At 43.6% G+C, this 24,191-nt stretch overlaps 1 protein-coding gene across 1 annotated transcript in view; it reads left to right on the forward strand.

Annotated features, from left to right (window-relative positions):
• LOC124001408 (protein Daple-like) overlaps nt 1-24,191 on the forward strand; it is a 76,834-nt gene that overhangs the window by 16,855 nt on the left and 35,788 nt on the right. Inside the window, exons 4-10 of the mRNA XM_046308149.1 lie at nt 14,082-14,151; nt 18,361-18,419; nt 21,061-21,144; nt 21,655-21,795; nt 21,941-22,137; nt 22,358-22,439; nt 22,801-22,959. Coding sequence (XP_046164105.1) covers nt 14,082-14,151; nt 18,361-18,419; nt 21,061-21,144; nt 21,655-21,795; nt 21,941-22,137; nt 22,358-22,439; nt 22,801-22,959 — 792 coding nt within the window. The remainder of the gene's footprint in view (nt 1-14,081; nt 14,152-18,360; nt 18,420-21,060; nt 21,145-21,654; nt 21,796-21,940; nt 22,138-22,357; nt 22,440-22,800; nt 22,960-24,191) is intronic.

The following is a 24,191-nucleotide window of genomic DNA, read 5'->3' on the forward strand; positions in this document are numbered from 1 at the left end:
ACCTGTTGGATCGGCGGGTGAGTGCTAGGGCCATTCCCCCCCAGAAGTTTCCGGGAATTAACCCCCCCTTTGTTCAGGGACACAATTCCATTTCTTTTTGTCACATGTCTGTGGAACTTGTTCAGTTTGTCTCAGTTGTTGAATCCTATATCTGTACAAATATTTACACATGTTTGCTGAAAATAAATGCAGTTGACAGTGAGGATGATTTTGTTTTTTTGCTGAGTTTATTTACCCAAGACCCTCAGAGCACTGGGCCGTGTGCAACAGTGTGTCTCTAAAACACTAATCTGACTTATTCGTGATGGCCTCAGTAAGGAGGCCCCAAGAGCGGTCTGAGACCTGATGTACCCTCTCTAATCTAGATAGTTATGGCTGATCTGACATGTATGAAGAACCCCAGGTCTGACTGTGGCGAACCCTCTCTAGTCTAGATCCAGTCCACATCCTGATTTGGCTGAGTTATTTCAGGCCACAGGCAGCCAGTGTGTGTGGGTGGGTTTTCTGTTTTTTGGTATTGATTTCAGATTGCTAAAGGCGTCAGCATGCTTCCGTTCAGCTGGTGGCTAGCCAAACCGAACGCGTGTGCTCACACACACCCTTGAAAGACCTTCGCTTGAAAAAAATTGAGACGCTGTAGACAGTGCTTCAAATCAAATTTTATTTGTCACATACACATGGTTAACAGATGTTAATGCGAGTGTAGCGAAATGCTTGTGCTTCTAGTTCCAACACTGCAGTAATAACCAACGAGTAACCTAACAATTCCACAACTACTACCTTATACACACAAGTGTAAAGGGATAAAGAATATGTACATAAAGATATATATGAGTGATGGTACAGAACGGCATGGGCAAGATGCAGTAGATGGTATAGAGTACAGTATATACATATGAGATGGGTAATGTAGGGTAAGTAAACATATTAAGTGGCATTATTTAAAGTGGCTAGTTATACACTTTTACATCAATTTCCATTATTAAAGTGGCTGGAGTTGAGTCATTATTATTATTAGTATGTTGGCAGCAGCCACTCAATGTTAGTGATGGCTGTTTAACAGTCTGATGTCCTTGAGATAGAAGCTGTTTTTCAGTCTCTCTGTCCCTGCTTTGATGCACCTGTACTGACCTCGCCTTCTGGATAATAGCGGGGTCAACAGGCAGTGGCTCGGGTGGTTGTTGTCCTTGATGATCTTTATGACCTTCCTGTAACATCGGGTGGTGTAGGTGTCCTGGAGGGCAGGTAGTTTGCCCTCGGTGATGCGTTGTACAGACCTCACTACCCTCTGGAGAGCCTTAGTTGTGGACGGAGCAGTTGCCGTACCAGGCGGTGATGCAGCCCGACAGGATGCTCTCGATTGTGCATCTGTAGAAGTTTGAGTGTTTTTGGTGACAAGCCGAATTTCTTCAGCATCCTGAGGTTGAAGTGGCGCTGCTGCGCCTTCTTCACAACGCTGTCTTTGTGGGTGGACCAATTCAGTTTGTCCGTGATGTGTACGCCGAGGAACTTAACTTACTACCCTCTCCACTACCGTCCCATCGATGTGGATAGGGGGGTGCTCCCTCTGCTGTTTCCTGAAGTCCACAATCATCTCCTTTGTTTTGTTGACCTTGAGTGTGAGATTAATTTCCTGACACCACACACAGAGGGCCCTCACCTCCTCCCTGTAGGCCGTCTCAGTGTTGTTGGTAATCAAGCATACAACTGTAGTGTCGTCCGCGAACTTGATTGAGTGGTAGGCGTGCATGGCCACGCAGTCGTGGGTGAACAGGGAGTACAGGAGAGGGCTCAGAAGGCACCCTTGTGGGTCCCCAGTGTTGAGGCTCAGCAGGGTGATTTTTTTTTTTTTTTAACCTACCCTCACCACCTGGGGGCGGCCCGTCAGGAAGTCCAGTACCCAGTTGCACAGGGCGGGGTCGAGACCCAGGGTCTCGAGCTTGATGACGAGTTTGGAGGGTACTATGGTGTTAAATGCTGTGTTGTAGTTGAACAGCATTCTCACGTAGGTATTCCTCTTGTCCAGATAGGTTAGGGCAGTGTGCAGTGTGGTAGCGATTGCGTCGTCTGTGGGGTGGTAAGCAAATTGGATTGGGTCTAGGGTGTCAGGTAGGGTGGAGGTGATATGGTCCTTGACTAGTCTCTCAAAGCACTTCATGATGACTGAAGTGAGTGCTACGGGGCGGTAGTCGTTTAGCTCCGTTACCTTAGGTTTCTTGGGAACAGGAACAATGGTGGCCCTCTTGAAGCATGTGGGAACAGCAGACTGGGATAGGGATTGATTGAATATGTCCGTAAACACACCAGCCAGCTGGTCTGCGCATGCTCTGAGGGCTCGTCTGGGCCTGCAGCCTTGCGAGGGTTAACACGTTTAAATGTTTTACTCACGTCGGCTGCAGTGAAGGAGAGCCCGCAGGTTTTGGTAGCGGGCCGTGTCAGTGGCACTGTTGTCCTCAAAGCAAGAAAAAAAGTTTAGTCTATCTGGGAGCATACTTCCTCAAAGTAGTCTCAATTTATCTGAACTTGAGTTCTGTCATTAATTTTGATGTTTTGTCGGAGATCTTAGTTGCGCAATTTTTCATCTAAGATGTTTGATGCAGTATTTCTCCAAAGAATGTGCATGATAACGAGTCGAAGAATCCCTACTGCTGACCAATCACCGACGAAGTGGTGTGAACTTTGGCTACTGATTTGGCTTGCCTTAAGAAAAAATGTTGTTTGCCCGAAGAGCTGAGAGAACCCTTACCAAAGTACAAAATGTCACAAAATGACGTCATAATATATGCACAAACTGTTTCTGCTGAAAAGCATGTGGGAAATGTCTGTCTGCATTTAATTGCCATATGGGCCATTTCTGCCATGCCTATCAAAATACAGTTAACAAACATAGTCATCTGTTTTACTTTAACACAACATTTGCTGCCAACCTGTTCTCTGTGGCACTGGGCCCAAACATTAGAGCAACAAAATCAGGGTCATACACCCCATGGATGGGTGACTTGGCTTCTTCTGTTCATAGCTTCAGGGGTCTGCTGCCACTGGGCTATAGAAGCAACGATGCAGGCACTGACTGGTTGCCAGCAGCCAGGTTGCCCTAGGCTGTAGAGACGGGTGTACTGTACTCTGTAAAGGCACTAGACTAGCATCAGCTCGAGCCCTGCTTGTACCCCATAGGGGCTTGGTCATCAAGTCATCCCATCCCGGTCAACCCATGACTTATCACACCGACATCCAGACCTCTACACTCTCCACTCATAGGGACAGGATCATGTCAACCAGCTCTGGCCCTCAGACCTTCACAGCACACTCAGCAGAGGAGAATGGAACAGCTGGGGAGGGTTCCACAAGACTGCGTCCCCTCAATGGACACTGGGGGAGGGGGTAGGGGAGTTCAGGGGAGGTGTCATTGTACTCGGTCAATAAAGGCGAGCAGGAGTGGGGGGCAGGGTTATCATGGTGGCAGGAATGCCTCTTTCCAGCCTGCTGTTGCATTCACACTGAATGAGGAGTTAGGTGGGTGTATTGGCTCTGAGAGAGAGACGCACACAGTGGGATTTATCAAGTGTGGGTTCTCGGACATTGCTTCAGTCTTTGTTTTTCTTTTCAACTGGGATGTCCTTGTCCCAGGTCTTTTGGCAAGAAGCCTTAATGCATTCTGGGCTATGAAATATGTCAGACGGCCCAAAATAATATTTTTATGTTTATGAATGATTTCTCATTCATTTGTTACAGAGAAAAGTCATTGAAATGTGAACAGCGGCGAACCTCCCAGTCAGCCTAGTGTTTGTTGCTGTCATGTGGCTGGGAAGACTAGGCACCCTATTTACTCACTCTGTCAAGTTTGAGCGTTTCTTTAATCCAGTGTTGAATAAGTTCTATACCAGCTCTGTTCCTTCACTCTGTCGTCTGTTTTCTGTACAGTATATTTGTATCTGCACGGACAGTTATTCCCCATCTCTCAGTCTGTATGGTTTTACAAAGTGTATGTGATACTCTGTGGTTAGTGACTTAACTGTAGACTAGACGCCCAGGTGAGAAATAATTCACCACCCTGCGATTAGAATTCTGAAGCTCTGATTGCAGCCACTGGAGCTCGGCTGATGCAATCATCAGTGCAGAGAGAAGCTTTCTGCATTATTTCAGAAGTGTTCACAGAATGACAATGTTAAAATGTATAGATATGAGTGCTTACAGATGTAGTCCATGCTGTGAGGAAGGCTGTCTTCCCCACAGGGAATATGGTGCAGGGGGTCAATTATCAAGGGAGATGGGCTGCGTACATTGGGAATTTTAATTGACAAGTTGTTTCTCTCTCATGTGTACACACACACACACACACACACACACACGAGTGTGCTTAGCTGTGTTATTGATCATAGCCTGGGTCAGTGGTCAGACCAAGGGGGGCATAGGGTATGCACTTTTTAAATAGGTTGCTGGTACATGATGAAATTCTCACTCACCAGGCTGTAATATTCAACAATGGCTATTGATCCACTCTCTGGGATTTTTTTACTGCACATCCACTCAACCAAATTTGAGATAGAAAAAAAGATTGACATAACATTCTTTATTTGGTATGGAAATGGTATACACATTACTGCACCTTTTTTATACACTATTACACGTCCTTTAAAAGTACATTTGAATGATATTGAAGGACCTGGACCTTGAAAAATGCTTTATTTTTTAAAATTCACTGTGACAAAACCAACCAAGATAGCCAGTGTGTACCCTGTGACGGAGGCAGGTCCTAATCTGTTTCCGGTGCTGCCTGGTAATATCTTCAGTTATTTTGCTGTTTGTTTAGGTAGGTATGGTGGCAGCAGTTGGGTGCAGGGTGTTGGTTTGTCACACTGCCAGACTGTTCCTAGTTGTGACACCCTCGAGGGTCTCCGGCTAGTTGATTGTGTCCCTAGGCTATTGCAGAGTTCTGGTGCACAACATTACCAGTTAGCTGCTAGCATACACCTGAAAGAAACGTCCCTTTTTCAGGACCGTGTATCAAAGATAATTTGTAAAAATCCAAATAACTTCACAGATCTTCACTGTAAAGTGTTTGAAAAGGCATGGGAAACTGTCTTTTAATGAACCATAAACAATTAATGAACATGCACCTGTGGAACCTTAAGACACTAACAGATTAGCCGGTAGGCAATTAAGGTCACAGTTATGAAAACGTAGGACACTAAAGAGGCCTTTCAACTGACTGGTAAAATGCCAAAAGAAAGATGCCCAGGGTCCATGCTCATCTGTGTGAATGTGCCTTAGGCATGCTGCAAGGGGGCATGAGGACTGCAGATGTGGCCTGGGCAATAAATTGCAATATCCGTACTGTGAGACACTTAAGACAGCGAGACAGGATGACAGCTGATCATCCTCGTTGTGGCAGACCACGTGTAATACCTGCACAGGATCGGTACATCCGAACATCACCTGTGGGACAGGTACAGGATGGCAACAACTGCCCGAGTTAGCCCAGGAACGCACAATCCCTCCATCAGTGCTGAGACTGTCCGCAATTGGCTGAGAGAGGCTGGACTGAGGGCTTGTAGGTCTGTTGTAAGGCAGATCCTCACCAGACATCACAGTCAACAACGTCACATATGTTCACAAACCCACCTTTGCTGGACCAGACAGGACTGGCAAAAAGTGCTCTTCACTGACGAGTCACGGTTTTGTCTCACCAGGGGTGATGGTCAGTCGCGTTTATCATCAAAGGAACGAGTGTTACACGGAGGCCTGTACACTGGAGCGAGATCGATTTGGAGATGGGCTGTCATGGTCTGGGGTGGTGTGTCAGTGTCACCGGACTGAGCTTATTCTTATTGCAGGCAATCTCAACGCTGTGCATTACAGGGAAGACCTCCTCCCTCATGTGGTACCCTTCCTGCAGGCTCATCCTGACATGACCTTCCAGCATGGCAATGCCACCAGCCATACTGCTCGTTCTGTGTGTTTTCTGCCATGGCCAGCGACGAGGCCGGATCTCAATCCAATTGAGCACGTCTGGGACCTTTTGGATAGAAGGGTGAGGGCTAGGGCCAGATACTGACTGTTACTTTTCACCTCCCCCCTAATGTTCAGGGACAAATTATTCAATTTCTGTTAGTCACATGCCTGTGGAATTTGTTCAGTTTGTCTGTTGAATCTTATGTTCATACAAATATTTACACATGTTAAGTTTGCTGAAAATAAATGCAGTTGACAGAGGATGTTTATTTTTTTGCTGAGTTTATAATGTGCTTGTGCGGCCTCACCATAGTACAAGAGCTTCATACTTACTGTAGGGCTTCCTTAACGCAGCAGCAGCACTGTTTATAGACTATAGTGTCGTCTTCTCCTCAGGAAAACTGTTTTGGGTGTGGTCCCTTCCTCTTATAGTAACCTGGTCATGGAGCTCTGTCTATACCTCCCATTGTTTAGTGTACAAATACAATACATTGTTTACGGAGTACAACTAAAATACAGTACATTGGAATAGAATGGGGGAAGGGAATTTCTTTATTTTAAGTGCTATACCTAAATGTCAACTGGAGGTGTACCTGTGAATGTATTTCAAGGCCTACCTTCAAGCTCTGTGCCTCTTTGTTTGACATCATGGGAAAATCAAAAGACATCAGCCAAGACCTCAGGAAAAAAAAATTGTAGACCTCTACAAGTCTGGTTCATCCTTGGGAGCAATTTCCAAGCGCCTGACGGTACCATGTTCATCTGTACAAACATTAGTACGTAAGTATAAACACCATGGTACCACTTAGCCGTCATTCTGCTCAGGAAGGAGATGCGTTCTCTCTCCTAGAGATGTACTTTGGTGCGAAAAGTGCAAATCAATCCCAGAACCGCAACAAAGGACCATGTGACGATGCTGGAGGAAATGGATACAAAAGTATCTATATCCACAATAAAAAGAGTCCTATATCGACATAACCTGAAAGGCCGCTCAGCAAGGAAGAAGCCACTGCTCCAAAACCACCATAAACAAAAAAAAGCCAGCCTACGGTTTGCAACTGCACATGGGGACAAAGATCATACTTTTTGGAGAAATGTCGTCTGGTCTGATTAAAACAAAAATAGAACTGTTTGGCCATAGTTACCATTGTTATATTTGGAGGAAAAATGGGGATGCTTGCAAGCTGAAGAACACCATCCTAAGCGTGAAGCACGGGGGTGGCAGCATCATGTTGTGGGGGTGCTTTGCTGCAGGAGGGACTGGTGTACTTCCCAAAATAGATGGTGTCATGAGGTAGGAAAATGATGTGGATATATTGAAGCAACATCTCAAGACATCCGCCAGGAAGCTAAAGCTTGTTCGTAAATTGTTCTTCCAAATGGACAATGCCCCCAAGCATACTACCAACGTTGTGGTAAAATGGCTGAAGGACAACAAAGTCAAGGGATTGGAGTGGCCATCACAAAGCCCTGACCTCAATCCTATAGAAAATGTGCTGGCAGAACTGAAAATCGTGTGTGAGCAAGGAGGCCTACAAACCTGACTCAGTTACACCAGCTCTGTCAGGAGGAATTGGCCAAAATTCACCCAACTTCTTGTGGGAAGCTACCCTAAACATTTGGACCAAGTTAAACAATTGTAAAGGCAATACTACCAAATACTAATTGACTGTATGTAAACTTCTGACCCACTGGGAATGTGATGAAATAAATAAAAGCTGAAATAAGTCACTCTACTATTATTCTGACATTTCACATTCTTAAAATAGTGGTGATCCTAAGACAGGGAATGTTTACTAGGATTTAATGTCAGGAATTGTGAAACTGAGTTAAAATGTATTCGGCTAAGGTGTATGTAAACTTCCAACTTCAACTGTATGTGGTGCTTTGAAGCAGCCCTGGCAAAGTGGATGGATGCAGTAGTCCTGCTGTTCTCGTGGGCTGTCTGTGCTGAGGGGAGAGTCTTTGTGATTAGGAGAGAGCGAGGCCTGGGGGAACATTCTGACTGACGTTACTGTGTCGAGCCCAGCACTGGTGCGGAGCTACCTAGCCTGCCTCTGCTGTCTCCTTGATCTTGGTTGGTTGGGGTGGAGGAGAGGAGGCTGAAGCTCTCCTCTCTGCTTTTGTCTCAACCTTTCACTTGTGCTTGCTTTCACTTGCTGACTCTTCTCACTCCTAATGACGTACATGTAGAATTTGAAACACTTGGTTTACAGCTCCTTCATCAGTTTTATGTGAACAGGCTAATCGGTCTCCAATGAACCATCTCATTTATGTATAAAGCCCTTCTTACATCAGCTGATATCTCAAAGTGCTGTACAGAAACACAGCCTAAAACCCTAAACAGCAAGCAATGCAAGTATAGAAGCACCATCAAGCCAAAGGTCCAGAAAAACAAACAAAAACACATGGCCTATGGATATCCTAGATTGCAGCGCTCTGTATTGTTCTGCATAGCAACAGAGGAACAGGAAATGGGGCCCAGGCATTGATTTTTATTTTAATATATGATTTTTTTTTTTTTTTTTACCCAATATTTCTGGCCGTTGATCTTTTTTTGACCCTCCCAACACATCTTCAAAGCCATTCCTCCCAATGATTGTTCCCTAATGTTACTGAGCTGTAGATGATGATCATGAAGTCCTTTTCTTTCTCTTCCCCACTTCCCTGTTTAAACAAAGGTAGATTTTACAGTGGAGGAGAGGACTGTTGTCAAGGGACACGTCTACCTATTGCACAATACACACCTGCGCACACGAAGGGATGAGGTCAGCCAAAAACTATTTTTGTTATTGTACTGAAGGAGTTATCATTGTTGGGTGGGTAATGGAGAGAGGGTAGGAGAGGAGAGATTTGACTCCAGTACCTGAACATGACCTCACCTGTTCCCGCAGGCTGAAATCGATCTGCACTTATCAATAATGTAAACCAGACCTCTTTTTGTTAGTGTGTCCCAGCCTGTTTTCCACTAACATGGCTGATAAACCAGCTCAGTGTGAACACTGTGTTGTGTTCAGTTGGGCCTACCATAGCATCTCCATCACCTTTTTAAACGGTTAACCTGAAAATATAAGTCCAGGTAGTCCCTCTCTCCCTTTTTGTCATTTCAGTTATACACTTTTTATTTTATTTGTGCCTAATGATTATGACCCAGTACTGGAAAAACCAGGCAAATATCTCCATCAATAAGGTCTAGTTAGTCTTGAAGGCACCATCTGCCTGGCTGTTGTCATGTTTAATTTACACTGGTTTGGTTTCTCTTATGCTGATTGAGATGACTTGGACTAGCTGACAGCAGGAGTTGACCAGGCAAAGAGAATATGCTTTCTAAATGACCCTATTCTCTTTATAGTGTGCTACATTTGACCAGAGCCTCGTCAAAAGTAGTGCACTATAAAGGGAATATGGTGCCATTTGGGGCGCAGACAGAGATGGCTAGGGAACTCTATTTAGCTATGCATCATAGCCAACACCTGCAGCTACTGTTAGTGTTCTCACTGGCCCATGCTCCAGAGGGTAAACCGGTAGGCAGCCGGTCTCAGAGCTGCCGTTCTCCCTCAGGTTCCTCTCGATGATCACCTGCCTGCTGAAACATGATGGCTTGAGCCTGTAACACACTGTAACACCTCTTCAAACCCCCAGTGCTAGCCATATTATACTAATCTTGTAATGGGACATTGTTTAATGGTGTTGCTTCCCTAAATTGATCTATTTTAAGTAGCCATTCAATTGAGGTTTTCTAAAAAGGCCTGAGGGTGTGTGACGGATAGAACGTAAGCCTGTGTTTGAATATTGATGAGGTGTAACAGAATAACAGCCATATGGGGCCCTCTAGTCAGACAGTCTTGTGTTTTTATGGCCATAAGAGGCTCCAGTCCAGATGCACCATGCTTATTTACTAATGTTGCCCCCAAACCCAAGCATCTGTTAATAAGAGGTAGTAAAGTGTTATTTAATCGATATCTTTATTGAGCAAGGTAGAGTTCCCACAGTTACGAAACATGCTAGAGTGATCCCTATCCACAAGAAGGGCAGAAACACCAACAAGGGCAACTATAGATGTGTCTATTTTGAGTGTGCTGTCTAATAGAGCAAGAGTAATATTCTTTGTCTTGGTCCGGGTTTAGAAAGTCCCACTCCCACTTAACATACTTTGTTAGGGGAGGCGCGAGAGAGCGTGTGCAAGTCAGGGGGTCAGAACAGCAGGTCCTGGACAATATGGCACGACCTGTGAACAGGTTAGTGTTCCATAGCCGCAGGCAAAACACCAGAAACTGGATCAGTAGCACGAGAAAGTAGCACGACTGATGAACAGGTTAGGGTTCCATAGCTGCAGGCAAAACAGCAGAAAGTGGATCAGCAGCACAACCAGGTGGACTGGGGACAGGAACAGCCAGGAGTCATCAGGCTATGTTGTTCTGAGGCATGGTCCTAGGGCTCAGATCCTCCGGGAGGGGGGAGAGGGAAAGTGAGAGATGGGAGAGTACCTAAGATTACATAGGACAGACAAGACATGAGAATTGCACCAGATATGACAGACCTGATTCTAGCCCCCCGGCATATAGACTATTGCGGCATATAGACTATTGCAGCATAGATACTGGAGACTGAGACGGGAGATCGGGGAACACTGTGGCCCTGTCCAATGTTAGCCCCGGACAGGGCCAACCAGGCAAGATAAAAACGCAAACACTTTGCCAAATAACTTTCTCCACACCACTAAAGGGATATCAACAGACCACTAACTTACTACCCTGAGATGAGGTTGAGTATAGCCCACGTAGATCTCCCCCACTACATGAGCCTGAGGACAGGAAAGGCAGGCCAATGTCTGAGCCCCCGTAATGGGGTCAGAGGCAGAGAATCTCAGTAGGGAGAGGGGAGCTGGCCAGGCAGAGACGGCAAAGGTGGTTTGTCACTCCAGTGCCTTGTCATTCACCTTCACACCCCTGGGCCAGACTACACTCAAAACATCGGACCTACTGAAGAGATGTCTTCAGTAAAGACTTAAAGGTTGAGACTGAGTCTGCGTCTCTCACGTGGATCGGCAGACCATTCCATAAAAATGTACCTCTAGTCAAAATCTCTGCCTCCAGCTGTTTGCTTAGAAATTCTAGGAACAATAACGAGGCCTGTGTCTTGTGACTGTAACGTACGTTTAGCTATATACTGCAGAACCAAATTGGTGAGATGGGTAGGAGCAAGTCCTTAATTTATACTTTAGCAGTAAAACCTCAATCAGCCCTAGCCTTGTTAACAGGAAGCCAGTGTAGTGGCTAGCGCTGGAGTAATATAACATTTTGGGGTTCTAGTCAAGATTCTAGCAGCCATATTGAGCACTAGCTGAAGTTTGAGTTATCTAATCTTGATGTCACAAAATAATGGATTAGCTTTGAAAAAAAAAGTTAGATTTTTGAAATGTTAAAGATTTAAATATTTTTAGTTTGTCAAAAGGGAAATCAGGGTCCAGAGTAATGCCCAAGTCCTTCAGTTTTATTAGAGATGACTGTACAACCATTGAGATTCATTGTCAGGTCTGACAGCAGGTCTTTGTTTCTCGGGACCTAGAACTAGCGTCACTGTTTTGTTTAAGTTTTACTTTTAAACATTTGCTGCCATCCACTTCCTTATGTCTGGAACACAGGGTAGGCAATTTTGGGGCTTCACCATGTTTGATCGAAATGCACTGCTTGTGTGTCATCTGCATAGCAGTGAATGTTGACGTTGTGTTTCCGAATGACATTACCAAGCGGTAAGATGGAGAACAGTAGTGGTCTTAGAAGGGAACCTTGAGGAACACCGAATCATCCACAGAGACTAACTGATATATTTCTGACAGATCAGATCTGAACTTGTCTGTGTAAATCAAATGTGGTTTCCAATCCCCCCCAAAAGAATTTTGGGCTCGAATTGGTGTTGAATGCAGGATTAAGGTCAAGGAGCATGAAGATACACACGTTAACGATATGAAATCAGTCTGCTCTCGTAATTGATTTTGTATGCAGATGACTCTGCTCTACTGGTATCCCATAAGAACAAACCCTCAGTGGAAAAGATCCTTAGTGCAGAGTTATCCAATATCAGTAAATGACTTTCAGAAAATCTTTCTCTGCATATTGGAAAAAACAGAATCCAGGGAAAAGCTTGAAGGTCACCTGGTTTTAGTGTCCGCGTGGGCAACTCGGTGGTTACACAAAAAGCCTCGGTCAGCTACCTCTGTCAGCTACCTTGGGTGTGAATTGAATGTGTACTTGACTGGTGACACTGGCATTCTATCTCGAACCTCAAAATATCTTGATGGTGACATCCTAAAGACTCTGGCAGGTGTGCTAGTGCACGCATAATCAAAGTGATACTGAACATCATGGTTCGCCAGCATCCCTAAACAGCTAAAAAATAAGCTACAGACCAGCCAAAACAAGCTGGTGGAAACTGTACTTAACTCCCTCCTCGTACTCATCGAAGGTCAAGCATTTTAAACCGCTAGTCTGGCTATCTGGTAAGATCACCTTTTTTTATATACTGGCAAGGTTGAGTGGAACAAACTACCACAGCAACTCAAAGCCATGCCGAGCATAACTTTATTTTAAAATAATGTAAAAATCTGGCTGATCAAGGAATGGAACAATTGTTTCATGTCTGGATCTATGTTATGTATTTGCGCCATGGAATTTATGGACTACCAAGGGAACTAAGGACAGGCAACACCTGGTGACATTTTCACTGAGCTGCTGCTAGTGTAAGATGAGGAGCCTAGCAGGCAGTTAGACTCTGCTCTGTTCTGCTGTTTCTTAACCGATCTTGTGCTCTGACTTTCTAGTTCAGTGCATTTGAAACAGAGAAGTGGGGGGTGTTTTTTGTGTTCGAGGTTTCTCAGGATGACATGGGTAACAAATAGAATGACCAACGGTTTTTACCTGACAATAGAGCTGTAGCTAGGCTGGGGCCTCTGCCAAGGGTCTGCTGCAATGTAAGGGAGGGAGAGTCAAAGTGGTCATTACCCCACACCACCACCATCCAGCCCCTCTATACAGAAGGCCCCTCCCTTGTAGTGGTGGCAGGCCCTTTGATTCTCCCCCAGGCCGGTCTAATCTAATGCCTCCAGAGTCCAGTGAAACCTCTATGGGAAGGAAAAGGAGTAAAGATGTCATAGTAACTTCAGTGCCAATGCTCTCTTGCTATCGCTCTCACTCTTTTTCTCTCGCTCTCTCTCTCACATTGAGGCTAACCTGACCCTAATCTTTCAGTTTTCCCTTTTTACATATCCTGCAGTATTACCTGAAGACTGTTTTAATTCAAGCAGATTTCAGTTAAATTCTCCCAACGAGTCAAGTTGTTCACTTTACTACAATGAGTTGTTTGAAGCACGTGCCTGGGGTTTACAGCTATAACCATTACAGGTGACCTACCAGTGTCAAGTTGTGTGGGTGTAATGTTTTCTATGTAGGTGTGTGTTTGAACGAGGAGCTAAGGTCATTTGGACGTGTTGGGTCTGGTTTACTGTGTCTGTGTGATGTGTTATAGCTTGTTACCAAGGTGTCCATTGTTCTTCTGGTCCATTCTCACACAGACCGACATTGAGCATTTCGTTTGTTACCCATGTGACAAACGAGAGAACAAACAGTACGTATTTGCAAGCACATGTATGTATGCGATTGTGTTCCTTCCTGATTCCTAACGTGTAACGTTCTGTGATTTAAAAAAAATAAGAATTTTAAAATATTTTTTTTGTATGTTATTACAACCCTGCCCATATTCTTTCTCACTAGGAGATTGTTACAGCTAGGCACTGCATTGGTTACTGTATGAACTCCCCTCCTCCCCAAAACGTGTTCTCTACAAACTGAAAATGGTCCTTCTTTCCATCAATATTTCCTGTCTGTGTTTAATACGTTTCCCTTTCGCACCTTGCTGTGGGTCCCTGTTCAAGCTCTGTTAGCGACTTCACCCTTCAAATTCATGCCGGTGGAAGCTTCCTGTTCTGTTCTAGCTGGAGTCTGTGGCTTTATTAGTTAGCCTAGTTAACCCCTGCACTGCGTTACAAGTCAATACAGGACTTCTGCTGCAATGTTTTCCTTCCTCTGGTCCTGCTCTTACTTAATCCGGTATGTTCTCCTCTGTGTTTTCAGGACTGTCTCCAGCAGCTCATCCTGATGACTCTGCCTAATGTGCTGACCATCGCGAAGGACCCCCTCTCAGGTACTGTAGTGCTCATTCTCTTGTTCACAAACTCACAACAATCCTCAGGTAGCTATGCCTCTAAATCCAGTTGGCCAGCTGGCTAGTGCAATAGGTAAGGTAGGGGTCCCCATCTCTTGTTCACACTCACAATAAGTGCTTACAAATGCCTTTTAAGTATTCCCTTGTAATCTCGGTCCAGATACTGTACTGTATGAGGGCGTGTTGGGGTGGAAAGGATGCACATGTTGTGGCCTTTTACTGGGGTCAGTCAGGAAGTGGGAAAGGCAGGAAAAGTCCGTTGGAGCCCTTCTATCTGTAGGAGGCTAATCAGGCCATGGAGAGTGCTGAGTGTGTGGTCTCTCCGGTCTGGTGTCGACAACCTCTCCAGGATAGACCTGATGTGGCTATGGAGACAGTCAGACCTTATATAGTGGTGTGGAAAGGTCAGAGGCCTGCTGTCTGCAGGATACAGGTATTGCTGGGGATAGTTCACCTAAGGCTACTATGGTATATTGAGCCTTGATGGGACCAACTCATCTTTTATGAGAAGGAAGAGTTGTTTTTGTTCATCTAATTTTAATCCCTGAACCCAGAACCGTATATGGGGTACACTACTGTCATGAGAGTTTAAATCTAGCTAGTGTGGTTCATGCCGTCTCTGTCCCTTATGACTTTTTTGAAACTCTACCTAGCTAGATGACTCCATAATGCAAGTTCACACATACTGTATGTAGTTCACACACATACGGAATGTAGTTCATGCATGTACTTGCAGTGCGCTACTGTATGCATGACTGAATAAAAGGAACACCAGACCAGTTATTTCTATGGCTTTTGTAACGGCTGGCGTGAGAGTAGAGTATCTTCAGGATAATGACGTCATGTTTGAAGTGTTCAGCTTCACCGCCAGACATTGTTGTTCCTTCTCCTCCCGGTGGCTAGGCCTTTCATGGGCTGGGCCACTACCATGCCGCTCGCACGCTTGTTTTGCATGTTGGTTCCTGCAACTGTCTGTCAGACACACAAATAACTTATCAGGACCCATGTGGCTTGTTTTTTTTCTTTTTTCTTCCTGCCGGGTCAAAGTTATCTAGATCTAGGCCTCTTGATTGGTTCCGTATGAAAATGTGTTTAGTAATCAAGGACAATAGTGATCTAACATTGAGTGGTGGAGTTGTTGGGAGGCTTTAGCTGTAAGCCAGCCTTGGTATGTGAACTGAATCTCAATATTGCTTAATGGGGTATGTGTTAATATTATTGTGTGGATTGATGGACTTGTGTGGACTATCTTTGTATGGAATGGCCTCAGGAAGTTAGGAAGTCACGGAAAAGCTATGTTAAGTGTAGATTAGAAACAGTGAAAAGCTTCTCTCAGGGTTACACCACTGCCTGCCCTGTCTACCTCTTTTGTCTTTTTAGTTGGTCTCAATGGAATAAGGGCAGAGCTGGGTTGCAGACAGGGTCTCCATGGCAACAGTGTTGCCCTTTCCCCAGAGTGTTGATCAAGCTTTTTTGAAGTCCCTTCCAGGCCCAAGGACACACACACACACACACACACACACAGCTGATCCCAGACAAACCCTGCACAAAACAACATGGTAAATAGTTTTTTTTAAACAATCATATGAGTCTTTTAAAAAGGAAGGGCTTGCTAGATCCACAAAAACACCCAAACCTAATCCTGAGCTGTGGCAGATTTTAATGATTGACCCACTAACTGATGGCTCCTAACCATCAGTGATGGGAGAGATCTTCCAGCCCACTGGTGTAAGAACTGGGGGGATGGGAGAGGTCCACAAAACTCTCACTTGGGATTTGCTGCCTGCCTGGCAGGTTGACATTTATTGGGATGACGCTTGTCATTTCCCTTATGATTGATGAGGACCTTCATATTGCAAATGGACGGTCCCTTACTGGACGTCTGCAAGTGTTATTAAAATAGGCTGAACTCCTCAGGTCGTCCCCCTGGGCCCGGTGTTCCGGGAAGTAAAAAAGAAAATGTGTTTCCTGGACAATTGGTTTCAGCAATAACAAATTCTAATAAAAAATAATTCTGCCCTTCTGGAAAATTCCACTGGCTGTATATGGCAAATGGACATTTCCTCACCAAATGGACATGACCGTTTCTCGTAAACAACAGACTTCAAACAAAACTCTGTGAGCACAGAGGTGGCCAAATGTACTTTTAGCCCAGAAACAATATGGCATCGAGGCCACAACACTGAGTTAATGGACATTTTGTAGGATTAAATATTGAAGACAGTGCAAATTTGACCGCTTCACGTCAAAGTATATAAACCTACGGTGTAAGGAAAATTACAGTTGAAGTCGGAAGTTTACATACACCTTATCCAAATTTAAACTCAGTTTTTCAAAATGCTGACATTTAATCCTGGGTCAGAAGTTTACATACACTCAATTAGTATTTGGTAGGATTGCCTTTAAATTGTTTAACTTGAGTCAAATGTTTTGGGTAGCCTTCCACAAGCTTCCCACGAGGTTGGGTGAATTTTGGACCATTCCTCCTGACAGAGCTGGTGTAACTGAGTCAAGTTTGTAGGCCTCCTTGGTCGCACAAGAAACATGTTGGTATTACAGACTCCGACAGGTTGAAAATGTCAGTGAAGACATTTGCCAGTTGGTCAGCGCATGCTCGGAGCACACGTCCTGGTAATCCATCTGGTTGGGGTTTGTACGTACGGTGACATCATCTTTGCCCTTATTGATGAAGTCAGTGACTGATGTGGTGTACTTCTCAATGCCATTAGAAGAATCCCGGAACATTTTCCAGTCTGTGCTAGCAAAACAGTTCTGTAAGCTTAGCATCTGCTTCATCTGACCACTTTCTTATTGACCGAGTCACTGGTGCTTCTTGCTTTAGTTTTTGCTTGTAAGCAGGAATCGGGAGGATATAACTGTGGTCAGATTTGCCAAATGGAGGGCGAGGGAGAGCTTTGCATGAGTCTGTGGAGTAAAGGTGGTCTAGAGTTTATTTTTACAAAAATAAATAAATAATTCAATTCTTCCTCTGGTTGCACATGTAAAGTGCTGGTAGAAATTCGGTAAAACTGATTTAAGTTTCCCGGCGTTAGTCACTGGCCACTAGGAGTGCCGCCTCCTGGGTGAGTTTTCTTGCTTATGGCCTTATACCGCTAATTGAGTGCTGTCTTAGTGCCAGCATCGGTTTGTGGTAGTAAATAGACAGCTACGAAGAATATAGATGAAAATGCTCTTTAATAGTGTGGTCTACAGCGTATCATGAGATACAAAACATTGAGACTTCCTTAGATTTCATGCACCAGCTGTTTACAAATATTCATAGACCGCCAACCCTGGTCTTACCAAAGGCCGCTGTTCTATCTTGCCAAGAAAGCTTAAACCCCCCCAGCTATATGTTATTCATGTTGTCGTTCAGCCACGAATTGGTGACACATAAGATGTTAGTTTTTCATGTCCCGTTGGTAGGATATACGTGATCGTAGTAAGCCTATTTTATTTGCCGTTGGCTAATAGGGCGTTGTATGTTGGGGCGGCAGGTAGCCTAGTGGTTAGAGTGTTGGACTAGAAACCGAAATGCTGCAAGATCGAATCCCCAAGCCAACAAGGTAAAAATCTGTCGTTCTGCCCCTGAACAAGGCCGTCATTGAAAATAAGGATTTGTTCTTAACGGACTTGCCTAGTTAAATGAAGGTAAACAAAATGTAATAAAAATGGGACCTATGGTAAAGTGAGATTACCCCACTTGCCGTCGGATCCTTACAAGGCACCCAGACCTTCGCCTTCGATGTCTCTTTCTCCTGCAAATGACTGGGATGAGGGGCCTTGTGGTGCATCTGAAGTAAATCCTTTCCGCCCGACTCGCTAAAGAAAAAGTATTCCTCCAGTACGGGTTGAGTAATCGCTGTCTTGTTATCTAGAAGCTATTTTCGGTCATATGATATTGTACAAAATAAGTTACAAATAACGTGAAAAAACACACACAATAGCACTTGGTGAGGGGATCGTAAAACGCCAGCCATCTCCTCCGGCTCCATCATAGTGTTAAATTAGACTGGGGTGCCACTAAGGTTAGGGAAAGGGTTAGATTTAAAATGATTAGAGTGTCAGATAGTGACTGCCCTGCAGAGTTGTGGGATGTAAACCAAAATCGAATCTGAGCTCAAAATCAATTGGCTATAAGGAAAGGGTGTTTTAATCAGTTATATCTTCATCTTTCATCTTCAACAGGCAAGGGCATGGAGGAGGTGAAGAGACTGCTGCTGTTGATCCTAGGCTGTGCTGTACAGGTAACATAGCCATTTCTAACATATTAAACAGATTTTAAACAGATTTTCTTTATTGCAAAATTGATTTGATCTCAATGATAATCTGAATGAATAAAGTTAAAATTACAAAACATTAACAAACCCTTTTAATTGAGCCAATCAGGTAGGCCTACTTTAGAATTGGATTCCCAATTGAAGACTGAGTCAGTGTAGAAGCAGTCAGTCATCCTGTTATTATACTGTAAACTATCGGCTTTGGCAAACTTTATACATATTGTGTGTGTTCAGTACCAGTCAAAAGTTTGGACACAACTACTCATTCAAGGGTTTTTCTTTATTTGTACTATTTTCTACATTGTAGAATAATAGTGAAGATATCAAATCTACACATGGAATCATTGTTGTAACCAAAAAAAGTGTTAAACAAATCAAAATATATTTGAGATTTTTCAAAGTAGCCACCCTTTGCCACGATAACAGCTTTGCACACTCTTGGTATTCTCTCAACCAGCTTCATGAGGAATGCTTTTCTAATGGTCTTGAAGGAATTCTCACATATGCTGAGCACTTGTTGGCTGATTTTCCTTCACTCTGCGGTCTAACTAATCCCAAACCATCTCATTTGGGTTGAGGTCGGGGGTTTGTGGCCAGGTCATCTGATGCAGCACTCCTCACTCTCCTTTTTGGTCTAATTGCCCTTAAATAACTTGGAGATGTGTTTTGGGTCATTGTTCTGTTGGAAAATAAATTATAGTCCCACTAAGCGCAAACCAGATGGGATGGCGTATATCTGCAGAATGCTGTGGTAGCCATGCTGGTTAAGTGTGCCTTGAATTCTAAATAAATCTGTGTCAACAGCAAAGAACCATTACACCACTTCCTCCATGCTTCAGACCAAAGGACATATTTCCACCGGTCTAATGTGTTTCTTGGCTCAAGCAAGTCTTCTTATTGGTGTCCTTTTTAGTGTTTTCTTTGCAGCAATTCGACCATGAAGGCCTGAATCATGCAGTCTCATCTGAACAGTTGATGTTGAATTGTCTGTTACTTGAACTCTGATGCATTTATTTGGGCTACAATTTCTGAGGCTGGTAACTCTAATGAAGTTATCCTCTGCAGCAGAGGTAACTCTGGGTCTTTTCTTTCCTGTGGTGGTCCTCATGGGAGCCAGTTTGATAATAGCGCTTGATGATTTTTGCAAATGCACTTGAAGAAACTGTCAAAGTTCTTGAAATGTTCCAGATTGACTGACCCTTAATGTCTTAAAGTAATGATGGACTGTTGTTTCTCTTTGCTTTTTTGAACTGTTCTTGCCATAATATGGACTTGGTCTTTTGAACAAATAGAGCTATCTTCTGTATACTACCCCTATCTTGTCACAACACAACTGATTGTCTCAAACACATTAAGAAAGAAAATCCACAATTGAACATTTAACACTGCACACCTGTTAATTGAAATGCATTCCAGGTAACTACCCCATGAAGCTGGTTGAGAGGATGCCAAGAGTGTGCAAAGGGTGGCTACTTTGAAGAATTTCAAATATATTTTGATTTTCTGAACACTTTTTTTTGGTTACTACATGATTCCATGTGTTATTTCATAGTTCTGATTTCTTCACTATTATTCTACGATGTAGAAAATAGTCAAAATAAAGAAACCCTGGAATGAGCTGGTGTCCAAACTTTTCACTGGTACTGAATGTGTATAAATGTATACGTTTTGTCACATATACCGGATGTGAAATGTGCTGTTTTACAGGGTCAGCCATGGTATAGTGCCCCATCAGGCCTATATTTCTTTTCACGTTGTTGACTCAGGTATTTGAACCAGCTACATTTCGGTTGGCCCAGCGCTCTAACTGCTAGTCTACCTGGTGCCCCACCTTGCACCTGATCACACCAGGAAGTAAAGCTGCATTGGCATAACTTTACATGTTAGAACGCATCCCTGTATTAACTGAAACAGATAACATTAAACATTAGTGCAACGGCCTGTTATCTTATCAGCATTTTAGAAATTAATTCAAAATGTCCCTCAAAAGTTTTGAGATTAATTTCTCTTTTGAAGTCAACATGTCCAATGTAGCACCAGTATACCAGAGCATGTAAGAGGCTCATAGAGATAAAGGGTTAAATAGTGCAGGGCCCACCCACCTGTACCTATACCAGAGGCTGTACTGTTCCATTCCCTTGGCTCGATCTCTCTAGCTTCAGTTCTGTACACTATTGTTTTCATTCCCTCCAATCACCTGGCCTCTCCCACTCTTTTTTTTTCTCTCTTTGTTACACTGCCCTGGTTTTTCTTGTTCCTGGGGAAAAAGCAGGATAGAGATGAAGTGTTGAATAGTTGTTGACTTTTCCTCAGTTATTTTTCCGAAAAAAAATGTCAACGTCATGCATAGATGTAATACCTTTTAATTGTTTTCTCCCCTTTGAATGGTAATTACTCAAGTCTGTGCTTCCTCAAGTCCTCCACATTACCCTTAACCGTATTCCTATAAGATTTAGAACATTCTTTTCAAATGGCTTATTCATATTTATGACCATTCAAACACCCATTCCTTTGTGGTCAATAGCGAATGTGAGAACCTGATTTTAGTTTATAGTCGCGACCTATAGGTATCTAATAGAAATGCCTGCCATTGTTACTTCCTCTGCAGTGTGAGAGGAAAGAAGAGATCATTGAGAAGATCAAACTGCTCGACATCGAGAAGCAGGCAGCCATCGTCTCCCACATTCAAGAGGTGAGTAGTGCAGGTGTTCGCGTCAAAGCAAACACATGTTCATGCGCATCAGCCCTTTTTTTGTAGTGAATTTTTCTTCTCATGTTATCTTCAGGTACGCATCTGGCTAAATCTGGCACATTTACAGAAACCTTGATTGATGTGCACTGTCCCTGTCAAATAAATCTAATGATGTAAAGACATATTCAGGTTTTACTCCTAGGCCTACACTTTTCACAGTATGGCATTTCCATTGACATTTAGGCGATCATGTTCATGCGTGCCTGTCGATTTGATTATTGATTATTGAGAATATTTTATCACATCTACTTTGCATCTTCACATAGACACATTAAAGTCACATTCCCAGGCCTACAGTAATATATTTCTTTTGACAATATTGTTATTTTTTGCTTCACAGACACAGAAATACAAGGGAGGGGGCACTGTTACTACACATGTATTGGGTTTCAATGTAGACCTTATGGCATTCCTGTTTACATGTGTTATATTGTCTGTCTACCCCTTCAGGTGACCCATAACCAGGAGAATGTGTTGGACATGCAGTGGCTGGAGCTGCCAGACATGCCCCCTGAGGAGCTCAACCCCCTGTCGCGTAACATGGCGTTGCACCTCCGCAAACTCATAGATGAACGAGATGAATGTGCAGAGGTTGGCATCTAAGACGGAACAAGTCTGAAACGCGTCCAAATCGACTGTTATTACCCACAATAAATGTACTGTCATTCAGACATGATTTGTGCCCTTTCTATACACAGTCAATAGACTGACAGAATTATTTTCCAACATCCTCCAGGTGATCGTGGAGCTGACCCAGGAGAAGGACTACCTCCAGTCCCAGCAGCCCTCCAATCACATGGGTTACCCCTGTCCTGAGAGGAATGTGTTGGGCCTGGACGGACCCGTCTCACTGCTGTCCAAAGAGGACCGGCAGCACCTGGCTGTGGAGCTGGCCGACACTAAAGCCAAACTGAGACGCTCACGGCAGGAACTGTGAGTCAGAATAGGGGAGAGGTTAGAGTCGGGGGTAACATTTTAGCATTTAGTACATTTTATTAAGACAAATATTCCCAAAGATGTTAACTTCAGAAACACTGCAAGCCCTCAGAAAATATATTGACTCTAAATAAACTACACTTAACATGATTACAAAAATGTATATATGTCTGAATAAATGTATTTGCCAACCTAATGTGTGCTGTCCCTCTCCCAGGGAGGAGAAGACTGAGCATCTGATGGATACCAAACATGAGGTGGAGAGGCTAGACCTGGAGATGCAGAAACTCAAGCAAGAGGTGTGGATTTCCTCTTACATTTAGACCCCCCCTTTCTCTCCCTGTTTCTCAGTTTCCTCCAAATCTTGACCACAAATGACATGTTAGAAAACTTTTGAAATTCCATCTTCAGAAGTTTCACAGTAGTGAACATTTTAGCTGATGTCACATTCTCAAAGCCATTACAATTTTTGGATATTCATATGAGACTAGGAAATTCTGAAATGGAAAGATCTGTTATTTTGCCGTAACCTCCAGTCCATCTAGTTTGTTGTATAATTCATGTGCCTTTACTTTGTAACAACCAAACAGAGGCAGTATACAATTTCTGCAATTATAACCTCCAGACCAGATCCATAGTGTGCTTTTATGCCCTGTGCAGAACATGCAGGTGCTGGCGGAGGCACGGTCGGTGCGTGCCTACAGGGATGAGGTGGATGCTCTGAGGGAGAAGGCAGCCAAGGTGGACAGACTGGACACAGAGCTGTCACGCTGCAAGGAGAGGCTACACGACGTCCACTTCTACAAGACACGAGTCGAGGTGAGAGACACTGAGCATTGAATTTAATTGATTTAAACTCGCCAACATCAATTTCATGAAAGCTAGAATAAAATACAATACTGTACATTGACAACACATGTAAAAGGAAAATACCTTTGTTTGCTCCACTGTTCACGCACCTTTGTTTGAAAGTGAGGTAGGGACAGCATTTATTCTTCTCATTATCAACACACATCCGCATGTATAGCCTGTCTCATCTGTCAAGACAAATTAATATTGGTTGTGCATATTAAGACCCATAATCCTTAGCAGCACGTCTTTCATGTCTCTGGGTCAAATCAGTTCCACTTCATTGACTAGAACCCCTGCTGTCTCTGTCACAGGGGAACAATGGCACCTCCTGATCAGCAGAATTGAGTTTGTCCAGGAAGGGAGCTCCACAGCTGTTAGTGGCAGGCCTTTGAATCACTATTTCCTATTGTCTCCATCTATGCCTCATTTATATTTCACTGTCTCCTTACTGAGATTTAAACATCTATGGATATATTTGCTACATTGCAGTCCGACTGAACGGAATTACACATCACCTTGATTCCCAAATAACTACTCATTATGTGATCATGATTAGAAAACCTGCACAGCGTCTCAGGCCAATCCCCTTCAACACGCTGTATATGTCCCTCTGTTTTAGGGCTGTCCCTAAAATCTCCAACCAATCAATTGGTCAAAAATTGTAAACATGTATTTTCCATATATAGACACACCCTATGTGTTTTTAATAAAATCAACTATATCTACTGAACTTGTCTGATGCTTTAAGCATGCTGTTTGGTTAAATTATTAAGACACACAAATTACTTGAGGGAGCCAGAGATAAAGATGGCCTAACTGGAAGAAAACAACTGTTCCTGACTCTCTTCCTCCCACTGCTGCTGGCCTTTGCAAATTCTGCCATTAACCTCTCTGGGAAATGTGGGACGGTAGCGTCCCACCTCAACAACAGCCAGTGAAATTGCAGGGCGCCAAATTAAAACCGACAGAAATTCCATAATTAAAATTCCTCAAACATACAAAGTATTTTACACCATTTTAAAGATACACTTGTTGTAAGTCGCTCTGGATAAGAGTGTCTGCTAAATGACTTAAATGTAAATGTAATGTAATGTAAATCCAGCCACAGTGTCCGATTTCAAAAAGGCTTTGACGAAAGCACACCAAATGATTTAGGTCAGTACCTTGTCACAGAAAAACACAGCCACAAAAAGCAGAAA

This window comes from Oncorhynchus gorbuscha, linkage group LG17 (genome assembly GCF_021184085.1).
Source record: "Oncorhynchus gorbuscha isolate QuinsamMale2020 ecotype Even-year linkage group LG17, OgorEven_v1.0, whole genome shotgun sequence".
In the NCBI taxonomy this organism is placed as follows: Eukaryota; Metazoa; Chordata; class Actinopteri; order Salmoniformes; family Salmonidae; genus Oncorhynchus; species Oncorhynchus gorbuscha.